The 25,113-nt window shown below is 52.3% G+C and overlaps 1 protein-coding gene across 1 annotated transcript in view; it reads left to right on the top strand.

The window, feature by feature from the left end:
* The window catches only part of GNB1L (G protein subunit beta 1 like), a 63,381-nt gene that overhangs the window by 20,629 nt on the left and 17,639 nt on the right, over positions 1–25,113 (top strand). Inside the window, exons 2-4 of the mRNA XM_075534175.1 lie at positions 11,670–11,821; positions 12,289–12,414; positions 23,276–23,438. Coding sequence (XP_075390290.1) covers positions 11,697–11,821; positions 12,289–12,414; positions 23,276–23,438 — 414 coding nt within the window. The 5' untranslated portion in view covers positions 11,670–11,696. The remainder of the gene's footprint in view (positions 1–11,669; positions 11,822–12,288; positions 12,415–23,275; positions 23,439–25,113) is intronic.

Consider the following 25,113-nt stretch of genomic DNA (forward strand, 5'->3'; position numbering starts at 1 on the left):
TCTCTTTGTATTATATTTTTAATGGTCTCGGTGGATTACTGTGTACACACCTAACTCTTTAGCGTTCTTAGAGTTAATCATTTTTCATTTCAAATTCAATGCAGAGGCCTTACAAACATATGCGTCTTCTCATTCTCTCAGCTTTAAGCTGTAACTGTTATCCTGAAAACCCTACCAGACAATTTTATGATTTTAAATGATCAGACATGTTTTAAAGAACTTAAAAAGTGAAAAATGGTCATTCCTATTTACTCAGATGTTTACTCTTTCTTGTCTCCTTCCTTCTTTTGTGAAGTTCCACGTGTATTTTAGCAAAATGTGTTTTGAGCCTGAAGAACTTATTAAATGAAGTTTTCTCAAGCTTGTCTTTTAGAGCACGTCTGCTGGCAAACTCTCTTGGGTGTGCCTTCATCTGACAGTACCTCAATTTGCTGTCGTTCCCGGGGGATATTGCCACCGAGCTTAGAGTTCTTTCTTTCAGTACTAGATGTCCACTTCCTTCTGACTTACATGGTTTCTGATGAGAAAGAAACCCTGGTGGCACAGTGGTTAAAGTACACGCCGACTAAGCAAAAGGTTGGCAGTTTGAACCCACTAACTACTCCGCAGGAGAAAGATGTGACAGCATGGTGCCTGGAAGTTGTCCTCCGCCCGAAAGGGTCGCCGTGAGTCAGAACTAACTCTTTGGTTCTGATGTGTAAAGTGTGAACTGTCAAGGATTTTTTTCCTTGTCAATATTTCTCAGCAGCTTTATTATAATGTATTTGTAATTTTCTTGAGTGTATCCTGCTTATGGGCCATTGCGTTCCTGAGGCTATGAATTTGTCTCTCCCCAAATGTGTGAAGCTTTCAGGTTCTTCTTACTCAGAAATTCCCTTTGCTGCAATCGCTCGCTCTCCTAGACTGGAGACTCTAGTGACAGGGGTGTCAGCCCTTCACTGTTACCTCACAAGTACCCGAGATCCCAATAATTTATTTCAGTCTTGTGCTTTCTGACCGTATACTGGATGGTTTTTATTGGTCAATCTCTATCTGTCCCATTCTTGATTTTGTGTTTGTTTCAGATAGTATTCAGTTTTCAAATTTCTATTTGTAGTTTTATTATTGATTTATTCTAAACATTTTTTTGATCATCTTATTGGGGACTCATAAAACTCTTATCAGAATCCATACATAAATTCATTGTGTCGAGCACATTTGTACATTTGGTGCCCTCATCATTCTCAAAACATTTTTTCTACATCAGCTCCTCATAATGTTCCCTTCCCTCTGTCACCCTCCTTCCCTCACAAACCCTTGATAATTTATAAATTATTATTTTTTTCATGTCTGAACTGTCCAATGTCTCCCTTCACCCACTTTTCTGTTGTCCGTTCCCCAGGGAGGGGGTTATATGGAGATCATTGTGATTGGTTCCTCCTTTCTCCACCACCTTTCCCTTCCCTTCCTGGAATGGCTACTCTCATTATTGGTCCTGAGGGGTTCATCTGTCCTGGATTCCCTGTGTTTCCAGCCCTTAACCTGTACCACTGTACATCCTCTAGGGTCTAGCCATATTTGTAAGGTAGAATTGGGGTCATGATAGTGGGGGAGGAAGCATTAAAGAACTAGAGGAAGTTGTAAAGAACTAGAGGAAAGCTATATGGCACCCCGACTGGCCCTTCTCCCTAAGACCCTTCTGTAAGAGGATGTTCAGTGGCCTACAGATGGGCTTTGGGTCTTCACTCCACACTCTCCCTCATTCACATTGGTATGATTTTTTGTTCTTTGATTCCTGATACCTGATCCCATGGACACTTCATGATCACACAGGCTGGTGTTCTTCTTCCATGTGGGCTTTGTTGCTTCTCAGCTAAGTGGCCGCTTGTTTACCTTCAAGTCTTTAAGACCTCAGATGCTATATCTTTTGAAAGCCGGGCACCATTAGCTTTCTTCACCACATTTGCTTATGTACCCGCTTTGTCTTCAGTGATCATGTTGGGAAGGTGAGCATCATGGAATGCCAGTTTAAAAGAATAAAGTGTACTTGCGTTGAGGGAGTACTTGAGTAGAGGCCCAATGTCCATCTGCTACCTTGATAATTCGAAACTTTTCATCGTTACGTATGCAGGTGAAGGTTTACAGAGAAGATGCTCAGTTTGACATTCAGTGATTTCAGACACAGTTTGTTTCAACTCAGGCATTTCAGTTGCCTCAGTGGACCATTGCTTTCGTCTTCAGCAATCTTGTTGGTATCGCAGGATGCCGGGTTGTTAGAACAAAGTGCTGTTGCATTGAGGGAGGACTTGAGTAGAAGCCCAGTGTCTGTCTACTACCTTAATACTTAACATAGAAATATATGCACATAGATCTATTTCCCTATCATTATATATAAATATATTTACATTTGCACATGTCTGTATTTAGACATCTATAAATGTCCTTTGCCTCCTAGTTTTTTCCTCTATTTCCTTTTACTTTCTTCTTGTCCCACTATCATATTTGGCTTTCATTCAGGTTTCAGTAATTCCTGTTGGCTACATTGCCCTTGATTAAGCCACACCAGGCCTCCGATGCCCTCCTCGCCATTGACTTTAGATCATTTGTTGTTCCCTTGTCCCTGGGTTGGTTGACACTTGTTTTCTCCGCAGGATTGTTTATCCCACCTATCTTATCCAGATAGATATGCAGAGGCAGAGATAGATAAGCACAAAAACAAGACAGCAAAACAAACAAAAACAAGAAAACATAACAACAACAACAAAAGAAAAGCTAGTAAACAGTTCCAGGTTCTGTTTGTTGACCTTTAGGAGTGCTTTCTGATGGAGTCTCATGGGGTGCCACGCTAGTCTATTTTTGGTATTCTCCGGGGCCTTCACTACTTTGCTCCCCTTGCTGCTCTGTTGCACGCCTTTAGTGTTTTGCCCCAGTGTGGTGGGCTCAGAGTGGACACAGTTCCTTCACTGTGTCTCCAGTGTTGTTCCCTGTAATGCTGTGGGTCAGTCAGGGACGTCGTGTCTCCTGGTGGGGCCGGCCCTATGGTCCTCTCTGTGCATTGGCTGCTCTGAGCAGGAATATCGTCCTCAGGGCTTGGTGGACCAGCATGTGTTCCACTCTCTCCTCCCCTTTTCTTTGGCTCCCGTGTGCTCTGATGAGATGTGCCCCATATTTACATATTCTTAAGATATATGTGTTGTGAATAGTTTTTCTGTAGGATCACTTAGTTTTCTTACAACATTTTACTGTGAATGGGGTGAAGGTCTACAGAGCAGATCAGTTTCCATTCAAAAATTCATATATATTGTGTTTCATCTCACTGATTGCAATCCCCATAAAGTAATGTCCTTAAGCCCACTTCCTCCCTGTGCTTTCATTCTTTGCTTTTCCCTAAACCTTCTGAGCTTTGCCTTTGGGGATACACCGTTACTATAGCTATGGTCTTGATGGGAACTGGGAATTTGAGCTTCCTTGGTGTTACTGTATGAAACTGGAGTTCACTCATGTCCAGTTCCAAAGGTATCCTAGTCTACTGTCGACTGGCCAGGAGAATGAACTCACATCTGTTCCGGGAGAAGTACAGCCAGAATGCTCCTTAAAAGCAAGTGTCGCGAGACTTCCTCTCATGTACTTTGGACATTAATGCTTGGTCATCTAGGAAAGAGGCAGACCCTCAGCACAGTGGCAGCAGCAAAGGGCTCCGGTATACTGGCGATTGCGAGGATGGTGCAGGGCTGGGCAGTGTTTTGTACAGTTTACATGAGCTTGCCATGAGTCAGAACTGACTAGACGTCACCTATATATAACAACAGTTGCCTGACCACGTGGACCACTCCTAGTTTTTGCCCATTCTGACACACGCGAGAGGGTGTCTTAGGGTGTCTCCCCGGAGAGCGGTTTGCTGGATCATCAGATGTACATGATAGGAGCAGGCGCTTTCCCAGTTGACCTGCCTTCCCTTGCCACAGGCGAGGTGTTCCAGTTGTCCCACATCTTCGTCAACGTCGGCCAGACGGTGTCGTTTTTTTTTTTGCTAATCTAATTATAGTATAGTTATAATAAATACACTGTAGATTTGACAACAGCCCCAAGATTATTAATTAGGGTAAACATCTTTTCATATGTTTGTTAGACATTTATGTTTCTTGTGAAATGTCTTTTTGGTCATTTTTCTTTGTGGTATTTGTTTGTTTTTTTAATTGATGGATGTATTCTTTATATATTCTGGATCTGAGTCCAGGGTGTGACCCGTCTTCCTCACACTTGCCTCGTGTGTCTTTAGATAGTTTAACTTAGTGGAAAGCTGTAAATGTGTGGGTAGGTGGATTTTCAGGCAAAAAAGAGAAATGTTTTATATGACAAAATAATAATAATTTATCAAGGGTTCATGAGGGAGAGGGAGTGGGGAGGGAGGGGGAAAATGAGGAGCTGATATCAAGGGCTCAAGTAGAAAGCAAATGGTTTGAGAATGATGATGGCAACAAACGTGTTTGATACAATGGATGTATGCATGGATTGTGATAAGAGTTGTGTGAGCCCCCAATAAGATGATTTAAAAAAATGTTTTATTTTCAGAAACATTTGGAAATAAATTGCCAGCGTTGTGGCATTTTACCCCAAATCCTTTTGCATCTTTCTTAGAAGGACATTCTCCACAAAAAGTCACCATTTTCCCTCTCAAGAAAATTAACAATGCTTCTGTGGCCTTTACCCTTCATATTCAGATGTTCTTATCTGTCCCCCGAAGCATCCCTTTTTATTCCAGTCAAGGTTCCTACATGGCCTTTGTTTCTTGTGTCTTTTCAGCCACTTTACCAGTGCCCCCGGCACGCTCTTTGGTTGTCTTCCTTGTTGGTTTTTCTGGAAGCTCCTGAGCTGATTGCTACTGTCCCCCACGCCCTGCCTGTGCCCGCTTGCTTTCTCGTGGTTGGACTCAGTTGGGCATTCCTGGCCCTCCCTCCCTAGGGGGAGCTCCGCAGTGCCGTGTTGTTTACTGCGGGGGGTGGGGGGTGGGGTGGGGTGGTACCAGCCTCATTCATTCCGCTCAGGTGGAGACAGCCAGACGGCTCCTTTGTATGGGTATGCGTGCCCCCTTGGCACAGGCAGACCTCTCTCCCCGAGAAGCTCTCACCCAGACTGCCCTTCTCAGACCTTGTTCTCTGCGGAAGAGGCTTGGTGGCATAGTGGGCCCCCGCTTCGGGCTGCTAGTCGAGAAAGGTCGGCGGGTGGACCTCTGCAGACACTGCTCAAGGGAAGGATGAGAGGCTGCTGTTTTGGTAAAGACCGATAGCGTCAGAGTCCCCATGGGGCAGTTCTACGCTGTCCCTAGAGGGCCGCCCGGGTTGCACAATGGTTACCGTAAGTACTTGGTGGCTAAACAGAAGGTTAATGGTTTGACTCCAGCAGCCCCCGTCTGTTTTCATTCCCTTGGAGAACCTAGGAGCAGTTCCCCTCTGTCCTGTAAGACTGCTAGGAGGCTGTACTGACTCAACAGCACTGGGCTTGGAGAAGATTCTCTCGTTGTAGTCTCAATACCTGCCCCCCCTCCACCCTTTGTAATTTTCGTTCCCTTAGCCCTGCTGGCATCACGGTGACGAGCTGAGTGGCGATCCGAAAGGGCTGCAGTTTGAAACCACTGACTGCTCCTGGGGCAACAAAAGGCTTTCTACCCCCGAAAGAGCTGCGGTCTCAGAAACAACCCTCGGGGCTCCTGCCCTGCAGGGTGGCGCTGAGGGAGAACCCGTTCCCTCGCAGCGCCATGGGCTCTTGCACGTGTTTGCTGAGTTTTGACCCTCAGCCTGCCCTCCCTGACTTCTAGGAGGCCTGGGTCTGGGTGGAGACCCTCCACGAAGACCTTCACAGATGGAGGCTTTGGGCCCTCCAGGTGTTTGCATACGTGAGCGGTGACAACCTGCCTGACAACTGTCATCTTTACAGCCCTTCTCAATCCGTGCATCCATCCATTGTGTCAGGCACATTTGTACAGTCATTGCCCTCCTCCTTCTCAAAGCATTTGCTCTCCACTTAAGCCCCATTTTTCTCCTTCCTCCCCGCCCCCCCTCATGAGCCCTTGATAACTTATAAATTATTATTTTGTCATATCTTGCCCTGTCCGACGTCTCCCTTCACCCACTTTTCTGTTGTCCGTCCGCCAGGGAGGAGGTCACATGTAGATCCTTGTAATCGGTTCCCCCTTTCCAACCCACCCTCCCTCTGCCCTCCCAGTATCGCCCCTCACACCCCTGGGAGGGCTGTCATCTTATTGGCTGCCGTGGGCTCGATGAAGGTGTGCTGATGGCAGGGTAGACTGATTAGCCGTCGGACTGCTGCCCGGGGCCAGCAGTAGGAGCCCCGCTGCTCCTCCAGAGGAAAATGAGGTGTCTGCCTCTGGAAAGATTGCCACTCTTGGAACCCCTCACAGGGCACTCTGAGGGGGCCGACTTGATGCTAGCGGGCATATGTGGGCTCAGACTGAACTTTGACTCACTCTAAGAGTGAGCCTTTGTCCTTGGGGACCTCATCTTCATGAAAGTACAAAGGCTTCAAAAGCTCATGGACTGGACAGGTGTGCCCATGAGTGCATGCCATGTCATTGTGCATAAGCAAGAAGACGGACGCAGCCTAAGCGCACCTCGGTGGGCGAATGGAGACATGGACTGTGGCCACCAAAGAATAGCGGTGAGGCTGATACTCCTCATGGCACGGAGGACTGGGGGACATTCTAGCGCGTGAAGTGAATCAGTCACCAAAGGACAGATGTAGGAGACCACTGTGGGGAGTGAAAAAAGTCAAAACAGGAGGAGGGACTGATGGCTAACCCAGGGTGGGAGGAAGCAGTAGACTGGAGGGCAGACCAGTGTTCCCATGGAAACGGGGAGAATATTCTCCAAGAGGAAGAAGAGAAGACAGAGGGCAGGACAAGCTAATGCGGGGTTCAAGTTGCTGGGCACAATAATGGTCTGAAGCATAAACCCGCACATCTGTTATAAGGAAGCGTGTGTGGGAAAATTCCATGATCTCTTTCTTAATTCCCTTCCCCCAAGCACCTTTGAAGTCTCATACCACACTCAAGCCAGTTCCGACTACTTGCAACTCTACAAAGCAGAGAGAGCTGCTCCCGGTGTTTCCAAGGCTATTAATCTTCACGGAGGCAGATTGCCTTATCTTTGCTTCATCTCACTCCCTTGGAGTGGCTGATGGATCGAACCTCAGACCCTGTGGTTAGCAACCCAGTGCCTACCTCTCCATACCATCAGGGCTAGGGCTAGGGCTCCTTTCCACACCTCTGCCATCGAGTCAGCTGAGCTGCTCCCTAGGGTTCTGAAGCTATCAGTTTGAGGGAAGCAGACAACCTCATCTTGCCTCCTGCAGAGTGGCCGATGGATTCAAACCATCGACCTTGTGGTAAGCTACCCAGTGCTTAACCCACAGTGCCACCAGTATGCTCCCTTTTAAGTCCCCCTCCCTGGGCGGGCCTGCGCTTTGTCTCTCATTGTCGCAGAGGTCACCGGAGCCCAAAGTCCAGGTCACGGCGCGCAGAAAACCGGGAGAAGCAGTTGTAGGTGCTGAGACCTCACTTACCTTGACTTTTCTTTCTTCGTGTTTGGCCTCTGGCGATTCCAGACTTCATTGTTGTTTTGTTTTGCCAACTTCAGGATGCATTGGGAAAGATTTTGTAGTATTTTCTTTAGCATTTCCCCTTGTCTTTGGTGGGAAGGTCTCTCGGTACTCAACTGGATCGGTGTGGCTGTGGAATGTCCAGGCACCCCGTGATTCTGCGTCCTGGTCAAATGCACACTGGAGTCTGAGGGTGCCCAGAGACGGAAAGGCCAGGTGGTGAACGGTACCAGGCGCCGAGCCCAAGCCTCACACACGCACGGCAGTGCCGAAGGACCTAGGAAAAGCAGGGCAGGGGCCTCGTGGACTCTAGGTGGCTGTGGGCACAGGGACAAGGTATAAGCTCCCAGCAGCCCAAGAAGAACTGACCCATTTCCCACCACTGGGATCTTGCAGGTGCTGACTGGGCCCCCAGGGGCTGTGGGCAGATCTCTCTGCCAGCGGACTAGCCATTTGCATGTACATTCCTGCCTTGAAAGGAGCAAAGAGGCACCCTGGGTGAGGGCAACCGGGTGCTGACTGTTCATCCTGGGGCTCCTAAGGCTTCCCTCCTGCCGCTGACTGTGATGGGGTACGGCCCTGTCGTCCGCTGTCCACGGGCAGGCCTAGGCCAGGGGCCTTCAGGAATTCTTGGGCTACCTTTGGGAACCAATCATGTCAGATGGCCTCTCCTGTTAGTGCTTGGGACATTTCCGAGAGTGCTCTGGGGCTGCTGCGCCCCACTGAGAGGAGACTCAGCCGGCAGCCCAGTGGTGCGCCTGACAGCCTAGTGGGCCTCTTGCACAAGGCGGCTGCAGCCTCTACGCACAGGGCGGGCCTGGGGCCAGAGGAGATAGGATAATGCGATTACGCTCAATTAGATTAATAAAGAATAATTAGATGTCATAAATCAAGGAAGTGTAGGATATTGTCATGGGAGAAATATGCAGCTAGAATTAATTAGTTTTCAAATCGGGCATTTATTTTAATTGCTTGAAATGATGGAGCCCTTAATTGCTGCTGCCTCATGTTGGCCCGAGCAGTTTGGTGGTTGTAACGTGACGGGCTTGTTCCCTATGGTTGTGGGAAAACAATAGTGAAGAGGCTGATTGCATCAGCGCTGGCCCAGCCTGCTGCAGGGAGACTCTGGAAACTCCCACCAGGCTGCAGGCAGGTGGCAAGTGCGGGCCAGGTTTCCCTCGCACTTGCCCGGGGCGCCTGTGCTGCCTGTATGTGCACACTCGTGTGCGTATACCCGTGTTCATCTGCATGTACGTGCATGTGTGTGCCTATGCATGGGTGCTGGTGAGTGTATGTGCGCACATATGATTAAATGTGTGCAGGTATCTGCGTGCACCTGTATGAGGGAGAGTGCTTGTCAGTGTGGGTATGAGTGTGTGCATGTGTGTATGATTGTGTGTGTGTAGATTTTCATGTGCGTGTGTGGGTGCATATATGTGTAACTGAGCACGTGTGAGTGTGCGTGTGAGCATTTGTGTGCAGGTATGTGTTGATGTGTGTGTGCGCATGTGTGGGCCTGTGAGTATATGTGTGTGCATGCACATGCGTGTAGGTGACTAGGGGGTGAGGTATGTGAGACTAATCTGCAGGCTTCCCCTCGGGGTGACTTCCTGGGGGCTGCATCAGTGGAGTTCTGTAGCTGGGTCTGTATCAGTGGAGTTCCCAGGAGCACGACCTTGGGGGATCTTCTCAGAGCCTGCTGGCCTGCAGGCCCCAGTGTTTTGGTTCTGAGAGCCTTCTGCCCCAGTCCTACCGCCCCCACCACTTGGGAGAAAGGGTTATGTCTGCCCTGTATTCACGGCAGGGAGGCAGGAGGCCCTGGAGGTGGTGAGTCTAGCTGAAGGGGCTCCCTGGACAGGTACCCAGTGGGAGAACACACACTCGCTCTTTCTGCACCCTCGGTGTGCCTCAGCCTTGGCCTAGAGCCCCTCCCACATTGGCCTCCCTCCATAGGGTCTTGCCTGGCTCCTCAGCCACTCACTCTGCCTCTGTCCCCCAGGTCTCCGGTTGTCGTGAGTGGGTGGCCAGCCTCCCCGTGTCCCCGTGTTTCCTCCCTCGGCGAATTGGCAGATAGCATGCATGGGACCTGCAGTGTCCTTGGCTGTTAAAAGGAATTGGGTCTTACCAGGAGGATGGCGGGGACACTTGCTCATGAGGTGTCTGGACTCCACTGGGCCAGAAGAGCATGTCTGACCATTGAGGAGCAGAGTTGTAAGGAGGCCCCCTGGGGATTGCCTCAGTGGGTGAATTGCTCCCCTTTCTGAAAAAAGAGAGATTTGATCCAAGGAGCCCTGGGTGGCGTTAAGCATTGGGCTGCTAACAGAAAGGTCAGCAGTTCGAATTCACCAGTCAACCCCTAGAGCAGCAGTTCTCAACCTGTGGGTCGTGACCCCTTTGGGGGTCCAATGACCGTTTCACAGGGCTCACAGTAGCAAAATGGCAGTGATGAAGTAGCAATGAAAATACTGTTATGGTTGGGGGGGGGTCACCACAACCCGAGGAACGGCATGACAGGGTCGCGGCATGAGGACGGTGGAAAAGCACTGCTCCGGCAGCATGGTGAGGCTGTGCCCCTGTACGAGTGGCGGCTTTGGGGACCCTCCTCTCCGCCTCTAGGGCCACTCAGAGACAGAGTAAACCTGCTAGCTGGGGCCTGTTGGGTTTTAACTACTTCAGGGAGCCCTGGTGACACAGTGGGGGAACAGTGAACTGCTAATGCAAGGTCGGTGGTTCCACTCCACCAGCCCCTCTGGGAGAAAGGAGGCTCCCTGCTCCCTGAAAGATTGACAGCCTCAGAACCCCAAAGGAAACAGTTCCACTCTCCCCCAGGGTCGCTCTGAGCAGGAATTGGGGCAGCTGGTGTTTGTTCTGCCCACATCCTGTTCAGGGGCCACACAGAACAGGTGCTCAGAGCAGAGGGCCTGACCATGCAGCCGATGGCAGGGCCACTGCCTGGAGTCTGCAGACCAATAGGCCATAGGTTCTGGTGCACACAGGCAGTACAATGGTGGCAATTTCACAGATGCCACCAACGAATGGGCCACTGAGGGGGCATGACCCCTTTGAGCTGTTCCCTTGGTGAGACCATCATCCCAAGGGGCCCCTAGCCTCAGGCCATTGACCCCACTCAGGAGTCACAGCCTGGCCTGCTGCATGTCACACCAACTTTTTCTGTAGATTGGCCGGCAGACCTCTAGGCAGGTTTAGGAGAAGTACTCCAGGTGACCATGGGACAGGAGATTGGGATAGCCCCATGGGTGGCTGCTGGCTCCAGGGCTCCTGAGGCAGGGGCTGGCCCTGTCTATCCTCAGTGGGAACCCATCACCATACCAGCTGCTTGGTATCTTAGTCCTAAGCCACCACCAGCTGGGGGACTTAGAGTCAGCTTCCTGGACCTACCATGCCTGCTTTTCTGCCCATATGAAGAGGGTGCCACCTCCTATGGGGCGAGTGGTCATAGAAATTAGAAATAGAAATGATAACAGTCCAGCCCTGGGGCCTACAGTGAGTGACAGTTACTGCATAGTTGTGGCCAGGGACCACCCAGAACCCCGAGCCTTTGTTTACCTATCTGTTCAGCATTTACAGGGGAGCACGCCACCATGCCCAGTTCTGAGCTCACAGTGGGGTGCAGGGTGCGGGGCTCAGGACAGCAGTCCAGGGAGGCCAAGTGGGTTCTCAGAGGGCAGACAACAGGGTCTGCTGGGAGGACTCAACCCAGAAAACTAGGCCTGGGCCCAGTTTGGGAAGATGCCTACGCTGCTGGTAGACCAGGTGTTGGAGTAGCTAGAGCCGAAGGGGGTTTGAGGGGACCCAGGGGTGTAGCCAGGGTCCTGCCAACAGTGCAGAAGTGGGCAGAGTGGAGGCGGCCTGAGGGAGGGCGGTGGCCAGTAAGCTCATCCAGCCAAAGAAGCGGGCTCTAGCAAAGACTGGGCCCCATGAGGTCAACCAGGGCCTACTGCTCACCCAGCAGAGGGCTTCCCTGTAACCTGAGGGGGCAGAGGGCCACTCTGTGGCCGAGATGGCCTTCCTGGAGGACAAGAGAGGTCACTCACACGTCCTCCCTCTGTCCCCAGGCACCTGTGCCCACTTTTCCAAGCAGCATGGCAACTCCCAGTCTGCCCCCACCAGACCCCCAGTTTGTGCTCCGAGGCACCCAGTCGGCCATCCACGCGCTGCATTTCTGCAGAGGGATCCCGGCTCAGGGACATCCACTCCTCCTTTCAGGGTGAGTAGCTATTGGGAGCTCAGCCCGAGATGCGAGAAGGAGACAGAGCGCACTGCCATGGCAGGGGGCTCCAGCTGCTCCCAGATTCCACTTACCTCAGTGTACTTCATGCCTCACACCCCAGGTGGGGAGCATGCCCTCTCTGTTATAGGTGCTACCTGGCCCAGCGACTGTGCCACTGGGTCTGGCTAACCCCACCCCCACCCCCCGGGCGAGCCTGAGCCCATCCAGTTTATTATTGCCACCCCAACCAACTCCTAGAAGCCAAGCTGGAGACCCCGTTTCCTTGGGCTCACCTGAAGGCCCACACTTCCTTAAGCCTGGGACTAGAGGCTCCCAGGGGTCCCCCAGCCTCCCTCTGGAAGATGATGCTCAGCTAACCTCCCCCCGAACTCTCCTCTAGGGTAAAAACGACCCGCTGGAGCCTCCAGCCCCAACTGACCTGTGCCTGCTCATGTCTGACCCAGGTCTATGGGCGGCCTCGTGCACATCTGGAGCCTGCAGACGCGGAGGGCAGTGGCCACCCTGGATGGCCACAGGGGCCAGTGTGTGACCTGGCTGCAGATGTTGCCCCATGGGCACCAGCTCCTCAGGTGGGTTTTGGCAGCTGCAGCATGCTGCTCACCTGTCTGATGACTCATGGGGTTCTGAAGGCACCACATCGGGCCTCTTGTTGGGGCCAGAGTCTTGGATGGAGGGAGACTCATGGCTGCCAGGATAGGCTGATGTCCCCAGTGGGGGGACAGGTATGGCCAGAATGGAAGGCAGGTAAAACCCATAGCACCCAGGTGTCCCTCTGCAGTCCCTCCTCCAGCAGTTTCCTGGGGCCCAGGACTGGCCTTGGTTTATACTTGGCCCTTCAGGGACTGTTATACTCCCCCCTCTCCCCACCCCCTGCCACACCTGTCCTCCATCCTCCTAAACGTTGCTGGTTATGTACGTGCCCTGCCTCCATCGTCATCACCACCTCCCTCTTCTTCCTAGGGTCTAGGCCAGGTCCCTGCACTGCTCAGAGTTACCCTGGTGGGCAGGGGACCTGAAGGGGTGGAGCTGCACATCTAGGTGGGAGATGCAGGGGGGCAGATGGGGGCCTGGAGAGGGCCCATGCCACCCGTGCTGAGGGGAAACAGAGGTTGGGGGCTTGGGGGCAGAGGGCTCAAAGCAGATGGTGATTTTCTAAATGCTCCCGTGGGACTGTGCTGTGTGCGAGCACTCTCACCAAGTGTTCTACCAAGGACTATGCCCTCAGGGGACGGCAACCCCTCAGGTGCCAGCCAGGCCCTAGGGCTCTCCTCTGAAGAGCCTGACCAGCTGAGGGTGTGGTCTGCCCCCAGTGCTGCCTGTGAGGTGGGGTTTCATTGGTGTTTGGCTGGCCTAGGCACATTGGTGCTGGGCTAGAACTCCCGAGGCCCAGCCCTGTAATGCTCAGTTGCATTCAGAAAGCACCCATCTTCACGTGATCACTTCGAGGTGTGCTTGCACTTTGTCTCATCCAGGCTGTGGACCGGGACCTGGGTAAAGTTAGATGTCCCTCACCCCGGCCTCACCCGTGAGGGCACACTTGTCCCAGCAAAAGCTGTGTGGGGGGGCGGCTTTTAAACTTCTCTATTGTGGCCTGGCCCATACTTACGGAACAACATACAGAACAAACACACAGATGGTCCTGGTGTCATCGAGTGGACCCCTGAGTACCCAACCACTGGTCCCATGATGAACACTGCCCTTGTCTGAACTTGAGACCCTCCACGGTGCTGACTCAGTCCGCTCCTGTCACTTCCTTAAACTTAAAATGTGGGACCGTATCTCTACTTCTTCCATGAGAGCAAAAAGATGGGCACGACCCAGGTGCCCGTCAACAGACAAATGACTAAGGAGCATGTGACCTAGACATACCGTGGAATATTAAACACTGCCAACAAGTTGATTCCAAGTCAGTGACCCTAAAGGACAGATTGGAACTGGCCGCTAGGGTTTCTGAGTCTGAACATCTTTACAGGGACAGACAGCCTCACCTTTCTCCCACTGCGTGGCTGGTGGACTCAAACTGCTGACCATGTGGTTAGCAACCTAATGCATAAGCTGCTATGCTACCAGGCCTCCTTCAGTGGAAATACTATTTAGCTATAAAAAATGAGTTCCCCAAATAGCTTATGTTTGGGATGAACCTGGCCATGAACATGGTATATTGAGCGCAATAAGGCAGTCACATTAAAAACCTAAATTTTGTACGATGATCTTTGAATGCCATTGTTCCATGAGCATTTTGAAGCCTCCTGCTTTTATGAAACAAGGGGCCCTAGTGGCATGATGGCTTCAGTGTTGGGCTGATGACTGCAAGGTTGGAGGTTCCATCCACCAGCCACTCCTTGGGAGAAAGATGAAGCTGTCTGCTCCTATAGAGCGGCTCCCCTGTCCTACAAGGCTGCTCTGAGTCAGAATGAAGGCACTACTGTTAGATACACAACCTCAGTCATCTGTGGGCACACTGCACAGCTGGAGGGAGACGAGCAGGGTCACCCCCATAAATATAAACATTGACTTCTACGGGCTTGATGAATCTATTTCTACGTAGTGCTCCTGTAAACATATCCGTCAATATAGTGGAGCCTACAGAGAGCCAAATTGCAAAAGCTTCTTAGCCGTACTAGACATCTGGAGTCTACCATAGAGACTTGGGGCCAGCAAGGTCAGTTGGCCTCATAGTCCCACTTAGTGCACAACGCAGCAACTCAGCTTTCAGCCCACGAGTGCAAGGCTGCAAGGCGAGCAGCCGTGCCAGGGAGCCGGGCACCCCTTAGAACAGTCAGCAGCATCTGCCCAGGGAGAAAGTCCAGGGGCAGGAGAGGAAGAAAGGAAGGAGGAACGGCAGTGAGAAGAGGGGTCCGACGGGGGATTGTAGTCAAAGTCACGAAGCAAATGAAAAAGCTTCAACGGGAAAACCCAGGATCCCTCGACGCAATGGCTGATTCTCGGCCTGGGCTAGCCTGCCAGGCCAACCCGGAGGCCAGACGCGAGTCCAAAGTGGCAGGTACGGAGGGGAAGAGCACGCTCGTTGTTTCAGTAAAACGACAGCTGTTGTTGTGAGGGGCCATCGAGTCAGTTCTGACCCACTGGTGACCCTGGCACAACAGAACAAAACCCTGCCAGTCCTGCGCCACCCGTGGAAATGTTCCTGGGCCCGAGCCCAGCGTTGCCGCCACGGTGTCAGTCCATCTTGCTGAGGGCTGTTCGCTGCCCCTCCGCTTTTCCAAGGCCTTCTCCAGGGACTGGTGTGTGCTGACAACGTGTCCAATGCAGGTAAGAGAAGGCCGCACCATCCTTGCCTCTACGGAGCACTCTGGCCGTACTTCTTCCGAGACAGATGAGTTGGGCCTTCTACCATTCCATTCCGTGGTACTTCCAGTATGCTTTTCCAGCCCCGCAGTTCAGGTGCATCGATTCTTCTTCAGCCTTTCTTACTTCATGTCCACCTTTCCCTGCATAGGAGTGCTGACGGATGTAAAAGGGATGGTGGTCCCTCGCAGGTGCCGGGCTGCAGGCAGGGCGTCCGTGCGTGCTGAGGCTCGTGCGATGAGGACCGTTGCTGTCAGGCTCTGGGCGCAGCAGCATGAAACAGCACCGGTCCTGTGCCACCCTCACAGTTGTTGCTGTGCTTGAGTCCGCTGCTGCGGCCACGGCGTCGCTTCCTGTCCTTGCAAGCTTTCCCCCATTTCGCCGAGCCTCTACTTTACCAGCGTGACGTCCAAAGTCCATGAGATAGAGTCTCGCTGCCATCCCTTCTAAGGAGCATCCGGCTGTACTGCCTTCCAGACAGATTTGTGTCTTCCAGTCGTAAGCCCAGGGTCGCTGGTGACTTTGCAGTGGACAGACCTAGCAGACACAGCAGGCGCAGTGAATCTGATAGCGTGGCTCTTCTAGCCAAAGTCTCTAACACCCACCCAACAACCTTTCCTGCATGCGTCTGACGAAGGGGTGTGGGGGGGCCAACACTGATAGGGCTCACCTGTGAGTAATTGTGAGCAGGTGGCCGTGGAGAGTCAAGCTTCTGTGTATAAAATGAGCCCTCTGAGAAGCAGAAGGAGGGAATCTCATCACCAGCAAGAGCTCGAAGTGGAATGAGTCTTCGGGACCGGAGACCGTTGCTCAGTGAGCCTCCTGGATCCAGAAGACAGTGACAGCATGAGAGCATCAGGAAGGAGCCAGAGGATGGCACAGGACGGTGGACTTCCTAACCTACGGACGGAGCAAGCTGAGATGAGCGCTTTTGTACAGGAGGCGGTGGAGCGCGTGCCTCTTTGCACTTCGTGGAGGCCGCTGACCTTGCTGCCCCGTGGCAGTGGGGCCGAGGCTTACTGGAGTAGAATGCCTCTGGGCACGCAATGCAGCGAGCTAGCTTACTGACCGCCCCCTGGAGCTTGAACTGCCAGTCTCCAGCCTGCAGCTTCCAGTGGACTGGTCTGCTCCTCTGGGCATTGCTTAGCACACCTGACAGAACATTGTACCCTGTCCTGATGAAATAAGTCTACCCTGCGCATTTGTCCATGGCACGACAACTTCCTGACTTCCTTAGTGAGCCCTTTCATCATGAATTTGTCAGCGTGCCATCGCAATGGACATTAGATCCTAGAAAAGTAAGAGGGAACGAACGTGAAGACAAAACACTCACCATTTTGGGCCCGGTAGGCAGGTGAGTATCAGGGCCCCCAGTGGGACCCACTGAGAACAAACAGCACAGCACCGTGTCTGTGGTGCCGGACAGGAGTTCGTGGCCAAGGCTCGTCTCCAAGCGACCAGGGAGAGACGCGCTGACTGTCTACTGACTGTCAGTCCCAGTAGACTAGAGAAACAAATTCATTGACACTCACATATGTGTAAGAGAGAACTTGATATTACAAAGTAACTATTTTTAGAAAACAGCCCAGTCCAGATCAAGTCCATTACCAGTCTATAAATTCCTTTTCAGGCTTACACAACACAGGGAATGACGTCAAATGCAAGAAGATCACAGGCCAGTGGGTGGAAAGACATGAAGATCCAGTGGCGGTGGAAGCATCTCAGTGCTGGTGTGGGTCTCTACGTGGCTCCTCCATCTCCAGGGCTCCATCAGCGAAGCATCATCTGACTTGTCATCAGGAATGTGAAGCAAAGAGAGTGTGTGCCCCATCTCCAGGGAGGAAGACAGGAGTTCCCAGAATCCTCAGGAGAAGGCCATGCCCACACAGAGGCCTCATTGGCTATGACCTGATTGACAGGGTAGACTTGACCCCTTCACTAAAGTTGACAGGAGATGATGTTACTGCCACACTGACCGGAGAGAGCACGTATCCCTGAGAGGGATTGGGAGCAGATAGGCCAGGGGATGCAGCTGGGACCACTGGCAAAATGAGAGCCTGCTGGTTGGGTAGAGCCCTGCGTCTTTGTGGGGGGCGGGGGTCCTGGTGTGAGGACGTGTACTCGTGTACTCGGGATTATCCAGCTTGATGAGGTATCAAGTATCATGTTATTAAGTGGAGGTGCCCACTGTATGTGTGTGGTGGGGGGGAGCTGTGTTGTGAGGTGGCAACACTTGGGGACAATCAAGAGGTCTTTGTATTAGTCTTACAGTGTTTCTCTGAGCTTGAACGTGGCGTTCAAGTAAATGTTACTTTAGCACAGGAAAATGCGAGTTACTGACCAAATGGGGCTGCTCTAGTCCTCCTGCAGGCTGTGGACATCCTTATGTTGTCTTACAAGACGTCTCACTAGCTAGTGGAGCAAATCTCCCAACCTTATTCTTCCAGGATGCTCTGGCGACTCCTAGTCTCTCTGCAGGTCTGTGTGTAGTTTGACAACCATGGGGCCAGTTCCCCAGAAATTAAGTTAAGATTGGGATTGGGAGTGTGGCCATCCCCATCATGCTGTATTTCCCCGGTTCACCTTGGTCAAGACTGGAGCACACCCTCAGTCCTAACTTGGCTCTCACCAGGACGCTTGCTTCCAGAAGGATGTCATGATGTCACTTTCCATGACCTGACACTTCTGTTTTCAAGAACGTACACCATGTGAACACCGATTGCAGAGTTTGTACGTGTACCATTCAGTGACATCGCCCACGCTGTGGGAGTTGTGTGAGCTGCTCTTGTCTGCCTTTGCCACCTGTGTCTCTACCACTGGCGTGAACTCACCACCCCCAGGCTTCCTAGCCCATCACGTGAGCGCTTCAGAGAGCACCATCCTCTCCCCAGGCACTTTGCCCTAGGGGAGTGAAGGTGTTCTTTGAGTTGAAGAAGACTTCAGAGCATCTACTTATTTATTTATTTTGCCCTACGATGGTTTCAGGGCAATCGTTTGTTTTGTTTTTTAATAATTTTATTAGGGGCTCATACAACTCTTACCACAACCCATACATACATCAACTGTGTCAAGCACATCTGTACATTCATTGCCCTCATCATTCTCAAAACATTTGCTCTCCACTTAAGCCCCATGACATCAGCTCCTCATTTACCCCCTCCCTCTCCTTTCCCCCTCCCTCATGAAGCCTTGATAATTTATAAATTATTATTTTGTCATATCTTTCCCTGTCCGACGTCTCCCTTCACCCATTTTTCTGTTGTCTGTCCCCCAGGGAGTAGGTCACATATAGATCCTTGTAATTGGTTCCCCCTTTTCAACCCATCCTCCCTCTACCCTCCCAGTATCGTCACTCACACCACTGGTCCTGAAGGGATCATCCACCCTGGATTCCCTGTGTTTCCAGTTCCTATCTGTGCCAGTATATATCCTCTGGTCTAGCCAGACTTGCAAGGTAGAATTGGGATCATGATAGTGGGAGAGGGGGAGGAAGCTTTAGAAACTAGAGGAAAGTTGTATGTTTCATCGTTGCTATATCGTACCCTGACTGGCTCGTCTCCTCCCAGAGACCCTTCTGTAAGGGGACCTCCAGTGGCCTACAAATGGGCTTTGGGTCTCCACTCCACACTCCCCCCCTCATTCACTATGATAAGCTTTTTTGTTCTGATGATGCCTTATACCTGATCCCTTTGACGCCTCGTGATCGCACAGGTTGGTGTGCTTCTTCCATGTGGGCTTTGTTGCTTCTGAGCTAGATGGCTGCTTGTTTACCTTCAAGCCTTTAAGCACCATCAGCTTTCTTCACCACATTTGCTTATGTGCCGCTTTGTCTTCAGCGGATGTGTCAGGGAGGTGAGCATCATAGAATGTCAATTTAATAGAACAAAAGTATTCTTGCATTGAGGGAGTACTTGAGTGGAGGCCCAATGTCCTTCTGCTACCTTAATACTAAACCTATAAATATATGCACATAGATCTATTTCTCTATCATCATATATAAATATATTTGCACATGTACATGTCTTTATCTAGACCTCTATAAATGCCCTTTGCCTCCCAGCTCTTTCCTCTATTTCCTTTAACCCACTATCATTCTCAGTCCCCACCAGGGTTTCAGCAATTTCTCTTGGTTAGATTACTCTTAATCATGCCCTACCAGGCCTCCCACACCCACCTCACCACCAATTTGGATCACTTGTTCCCTTGTCCCTAGGTTTGTTAACATCACTTCCTTTCCCCCCACCTCTCTTCCTCCCATGTCCCCGTAGAACTGTTGGTCCCGTTGTTTTCTCCTCCAGATTGTTCATCCAGCCTATCTTATTTAGACAGACCTGCGGAGATAATTACATGCACAAAAACAAGACAGAGCAAAACCAAGCGACAATATACAACAAAACAACAACAACAAACCAATGATAAAAAAACACAAGAAAGAAAAGCATGTAGATAGTTCAAGCATTGTTTGTTGGCCTTTAGGAGTGTTTTCCAATCCAGTCAGTTGGGGTACCATGCCCTGGCCCCAAAGTCCACCTTCAACATTCCCTGGGGACCTTGCTGCTCCATTCCCTTGCTTTTCTGTTGCACCCCCTTAGTGTTTTGCCTCGGTGTGGTAGGATCAGATTGGGTGCAATTCCCACATTGTGTCTCTGGTGTTGTCCTCTGTAGGGCTATGGGTCAGTGAGGGACATCATGTCTCATAGTGGGGCCGGCCATGTGGTCCTCTCTGTGGACTGGCTGCTCTAATAGGGAACATTGTCCTCAAGGCCTGGTGGGCCAGGATGTGCTCCACTCTCTCCTCCTCCCCCTTCATCTGCTCCCATGTGCTCTGATCAGATATGTCCCTCTCCCAGAGCTGCAGATTCGATGCCGTCCTTTGAAATAAATTCTTCTGAGGGGAGGGGCAGGTGTCCACTTAGTAGTTGGGATTGGGGCCAGCCCCCCAGAGGGCAATCGTTTTAAGGAGTCATTCCACCTTTGTGGCTCCAGAAAGTCTAGTTCCATGAGAATTTGAACATCTGTTCTGGATCCCCCCCTTTTGGCGAGGCTTTACTGTGGGACCTGTGATCGAAATGTTCCGTAATGGTAGCAGCCACCCTCTAGTTCTGCCCTCTTGGCAAAGGCAGTCGTCGTTTATTGAAGCAATTCGGCATCATCATTCTGTTGCTCTTTTGTCCTCTGTCGCTCTCAGAAACTCACCTCCATCCAGGCCAGGCCAACTCGCTCGTTACCTCTTTACAGGGGTAGAAAGCCCTTTCTCCCACAGAATTGCAAGAGGTTTTGAACTGCTGACCCTGCAGTTTGCAGCCCAACAGGTAGCCACTGTGTCAGCAGGGTTCTCTTTGGTTGCTCTCGGTGATGGCTGCTTGCAAGGCTGCTAGAGCCCAGGTGTTGTGCAATGTATTAGGAGGTAGAAGAAAGGCACTAACCACATTATTAGGCCAGGAAACCGAGATGGCCCATGAAACTGTGACCCCAAACATCCAAACCAAGGAACCGCATCCCAATACATGTGTGATTGTTATAAGTAGCCTTGGAAACGACTCTGTCTCGTCCTCTTTCTTACATGTATCCGTGATCTATCGCACACCTTGTGCTAGTTCTCCGTGTTCCAGGTGCGGGCTATCCTGACTCGCGCAGAGGAATCGGTGGTGTGACCTCAGGGAAGAGCCCAGAAGCGAACTGGCTTCATCGCATCCTAACAGGGTGTGCAGGGCCAAAGCAGTGTTCACCCTGGCCCGGCTCCTTGGTCAGTGGTGTCTGCTAGGTGTTCTGGGAGCAAGTTTCTGCGTCCGGCCCTCACTTGAGAGAGAGGAAGCAGCACCTCCTGAAGGTGGGGGTCAGTGGATTTGTGTGTTCAAACCACCACAACAGTCAGTCATTTCCTCTTAAAGTCTTTCCCATGAGTTTCACCTCCATCAGAGGACCACTTGACCAGGCATCTTGGGTGTCCTGATGGGAGCTTCCTGTTTGCCTTGCTCCTCCCACTGGAGTGATCGGAATTCCTTCTGGAAGACAGGTTTCTCCTTGGTGGCATGTGCACTCAGACATGATTTTGTTATCTGGGTGATAATCGTATGTTGCCGCTCAAAGTGTCCTGTTTGGGCCACATCTTCAGGCTGCCTCCCCTGCCCTTGCCCAGTCTGTGACTGTGTTATTTTCAGCTCTTGCTTCTTTTCTGGCACTACCAAGAAACCTCACTGCCATGGGGTCAATTCTGACTTGTTGTGACTCTCAAACGGGAGCACTGCCTCTGTGAGTTTCTGAAACTCTAACTCTCTATGGGAAGAGAAAGCCTCTTTCTCCCTTAGAGCATCAGGTGGCTTCAAACTGCTGACCTTGGGTTAACAACCCAATGTGTAACTGCTCCTCCTATGCTGCAGTGTACTGCTTGCAGAGTTGTCTCATGTGTTTGTGTCATTCTTTGACATTCACTGGTGAGCACGCAATCTTAGGACTTAACACCCATAAGAAGTCAAGCTCACTGCTATCAAGTTGATGCCAACTCGTAACAAACAACCCTAGGGGACAGGGGAGAACTGCCCTGTGGGTTTGCAAGGCTGTCAACCCTTCACGGGAGTGGAAACCCCCCATCTCTCTCCTGAAGAGGGGCTGGGGGTTCCAAACTGCTGACTTTGCACCAACTGCCCCTTCGATCATGGTAATGGCAGGCAACAGTGACGCTTTTCAGAGTCTCCATCCACACCAGCTTAATGACATTGCTGGAGGGGCACCATAGACCACCTGTAGATTGGTCCGAGCTGACCCACACCTGCATCTCACTCACTGCCATCCAGTCAGTGCGGACTCGGAGCATCCCTGAAGGAGTGCCTGGTGGTTTCGAGCCGCAGACTCTGCAGATCTTAGCCCAGTGTGTAACCACACCACCACCGGGGCTCTTGCTCACTTCAATGCGCACCTATTTATTTCTGTCTCTGTGGGTGTATACGTATGTACCAAAACCTAAAACCAAACTCACTGCCACATCCCGATGCCTAATCTAGTGCATCACCGGAGCTTCTAGTGGTGTGTTGAGTACCAGTGTTTCTGCTTTTGGATGCCCTAAGTCTGCCCCTCCTCCGCCCTCCTTTCACACATGTGTTAGACAGCTGGACTGGTGTGCACTCATCCACCGACCGGGGTTAACGTCAGCTTTGGTTTGCATACTGTGGGACCCACTCTGTGTAATGCCCCGGTCCTTGTGTCTTGACAGGTGTGTGACCTGGCACATGTCACTGGCCCCTCTCAAGCATCACCTGACACGTGCCCTGTTGTAGACTGCCCCTCCCTGATGTTTGCCATTGATGGTGCGGTGGCTTCACAGTAGGCCGTGATCCGAAAGGACCGCAGTTCTAAACTACCAGCCACGCCTTGAGAGAAAAATGGGGCTTTCTACTCCCACACATAGTTACAGTCTTGGAATTCCCACAGGGGCTGTTCTCCCCTGCCCTGTAGGGTCTCTTTGAGTTCCCAGTGGCAGTGAGTTTGGCTTTTGTTAGAATGCCTTGTGAATGGCATGGCACAGCTGTGAGGATCTCTGTTCTTCCACAGAGCGAAAAAGGCGAGTCACCAGGGTGGGCTGCGAGTATCAGTAGCCTGTTCACAGTCTGCAGCTCACTCTCCCTAGAAGGACATCGAGCTGTGGCCAGTGTTCTGTGGGCACGGCTATCAGGGGGTTCTAGAAATTTCGTAGGGAAATGCCTGAGTCTCCTCCCTCTGCTCTCCCGGGAACTCCGACCTGCCTGTGGGGCTGCTCTGGATGTGAGCGTACCTGGGACTGCGCGTGGTGAAGGGTCTCACGGAGGGGACAGGACAAGGGTGGCAGCTATGGTGGCAGTGAGAAAGGCTGGAGGGTGGGTGACAGGGTATGCGCCCCACTCTGCCACTCATCCCTCTGACCCCTGGAATGTGTCCTGGCTCCAAAGGGCTCCATCCGACACAGACCCACATGGGCTGTCAAGGTTCCCGCCCACTAGGAGCCTGCCCTGCCCAGTGGTGCCCTGTGCACACATGCATACGCCGGTCTGCTGCCCCCGCCCCGGAGGGCTGTGGCTGGTGTCTCCCCCGAGTAGTGCAGGGACTGGCACCTGGGGCCTCCTAATTTCTTCTTCTCTTGCTTTGAAGCCAGGGCCGGGACCTGAGGCTGTGCTTGTGGGAGCTGGCGGAGGGCCGGCGCACTGTCACCGACTCTGTGCCCCTCACTAACGTGGGCTTCTGCAGGAGCGCCGTGTTGGCCGGGGCGCTGCCTCACTGGATGCTGGCTGTGCCGGGGAGAGGCACTGAGGAGGTGAGCACCCCCTGCTCCAGGGGATCCCCCATTAGCTGGGTGACACAGCTGTCCAGCTGTGTGGGCCCCGGGCGCTGACCGCAGTTGCTCTGAGGAGTAGGGCAGTGGAAGGAGCAGGGCTACAGGCCAGAACTTTGAGAATGGCCACCCTGTGTCATACTTGCCACCCATCTGTCCCCTCCTGGAACCTGACCTGCAGACCCACTGGCACCGCTGAGCCTCATGAGCAGGGACCCTGGGAAGGGCATCACTTTGGGAGCTGACGCCATCCGATGCCAGTGGGGCACCCTGTGCATGGGGTTACATTGGCTCCAGCCCAAGAAGACTCATTCTGTCCTAAAGCAGATTTCGTTCGTAAATAGCAAGACTCAAACAGGCATCTGTTTGTTCGCGATTGTGTTTAAATCCCCAATTAGGAGCTACAAGCACTTGTCTTGCCAATTTGCCAAAAACCTGTTAAAAGTTTTATTAATGTGAAAAAGAAAGGGGTGTGTGTTACCTCTCGGATGGCTCGAGCCACCCAGGCACCCGGGGAGCTGTGGGCGGCAGCCAGCCTGCTCCTGCTCCTGAGACCCAGAAACACCCTCCATGGGTCTGGGCGTGACAGCTTGAGACCAGGGGGTCTGTCTTCCTTCTGAGGTCTGAGGCTCCACCTCTGTCAGGGCCGCCTCCAGGTGGTTCCCCAGGCTCAGTGCGCCAGCCTCCCCTGCATGGGGCCCACCACCTCTATCCTCCTGGCAGGGCCTCTGCTTTCCAGAAGCGAACCTGGGAGGATGGTGGCTCTCCGTGTGCCCATCCGGAATCAGTCTGGACTGGTGCTCAGAAAAGCGACCGTGCATAGCGAGTGCGTACTGCCTCCAGTCCCAGCACAGCTGGCTGCATGGCTCTGGGGACAAGAGCTGCCACTAGGTATAGGTGGGATGCACAGCCCAGTCTGGGGAGGCACCGACTCCCTGTCAGCCCAGGGTGCAAGCTGCTCTACACTGACTGGACACCTGAGGTCTAGGATGCACTCATGTGCAGGTACCTGGCTCCCGGCACTCACATTTAGATCTTGCTGCACCCATTCTCCTTCCCACAGCACCCAGCTTAGGGCCCCAGAGCTGCCCTGGGTTTCACCCTTGGATGATGCCCTTGCTGGCCTGCCCTTCCCGCCAGTCTCCTGCTCCTCCTCATCTCCAGGTCTCACGACCTACATTTCACTTGTCAATGGTCCGTCCCACTCAGCTTCAGCCAGGTGCCCTGTGACCCATCTCTGAGCGCCCCCATGTGCTGGGGCGCCTGGGCCCGAGGAGTGGAGGGTTTTTCCCATCATGTTCGGTGGCTCCCTACCGCCCAGCACTCTCTGGAAGCCTGCCCACCTTCCTGCTGACCCACCACAGTGCTGGGCCTCATTCCCAGAAATCTGGCCAGAGGGAGGTGAGGAGCAGTGAGCCCAAGTCTCCCTGCCTGCCCAGAGTGCACCTGGCCTGGGCCAGGGAGGCTGCCCAGTGCTGTGGTGTGTGCTCAGCTCAGGAGGTCTTGGACCCCAGCCCTCAGACATGTTCACATGTAGGATGGCCAGGGCCACGTGGCAGATACCATGTGTGAGGTGGGCATTCTGGGCTCTGTAGGTGAGGCAGCAGGTGAAGCTGTAGTGTTGAGGTGGGGGGATTGGGCGGAGGGGAGAGGGGCA

This window comes from Tenrec ecaudatus, chromosome 16 (assembly GCF_050624435.1).
Source record: "Tenrec ecaudatus isolate mTenEca1 chromosome 16, mTenEca1.hap1, whole genome shotgun sequence".
Lineage (NCBI taxonomy): Eukaryota > Metazoa > Chordata > Mammalia > Afrosoricida > Tenrecidae > Tenrec > Tenrec ecaudatus.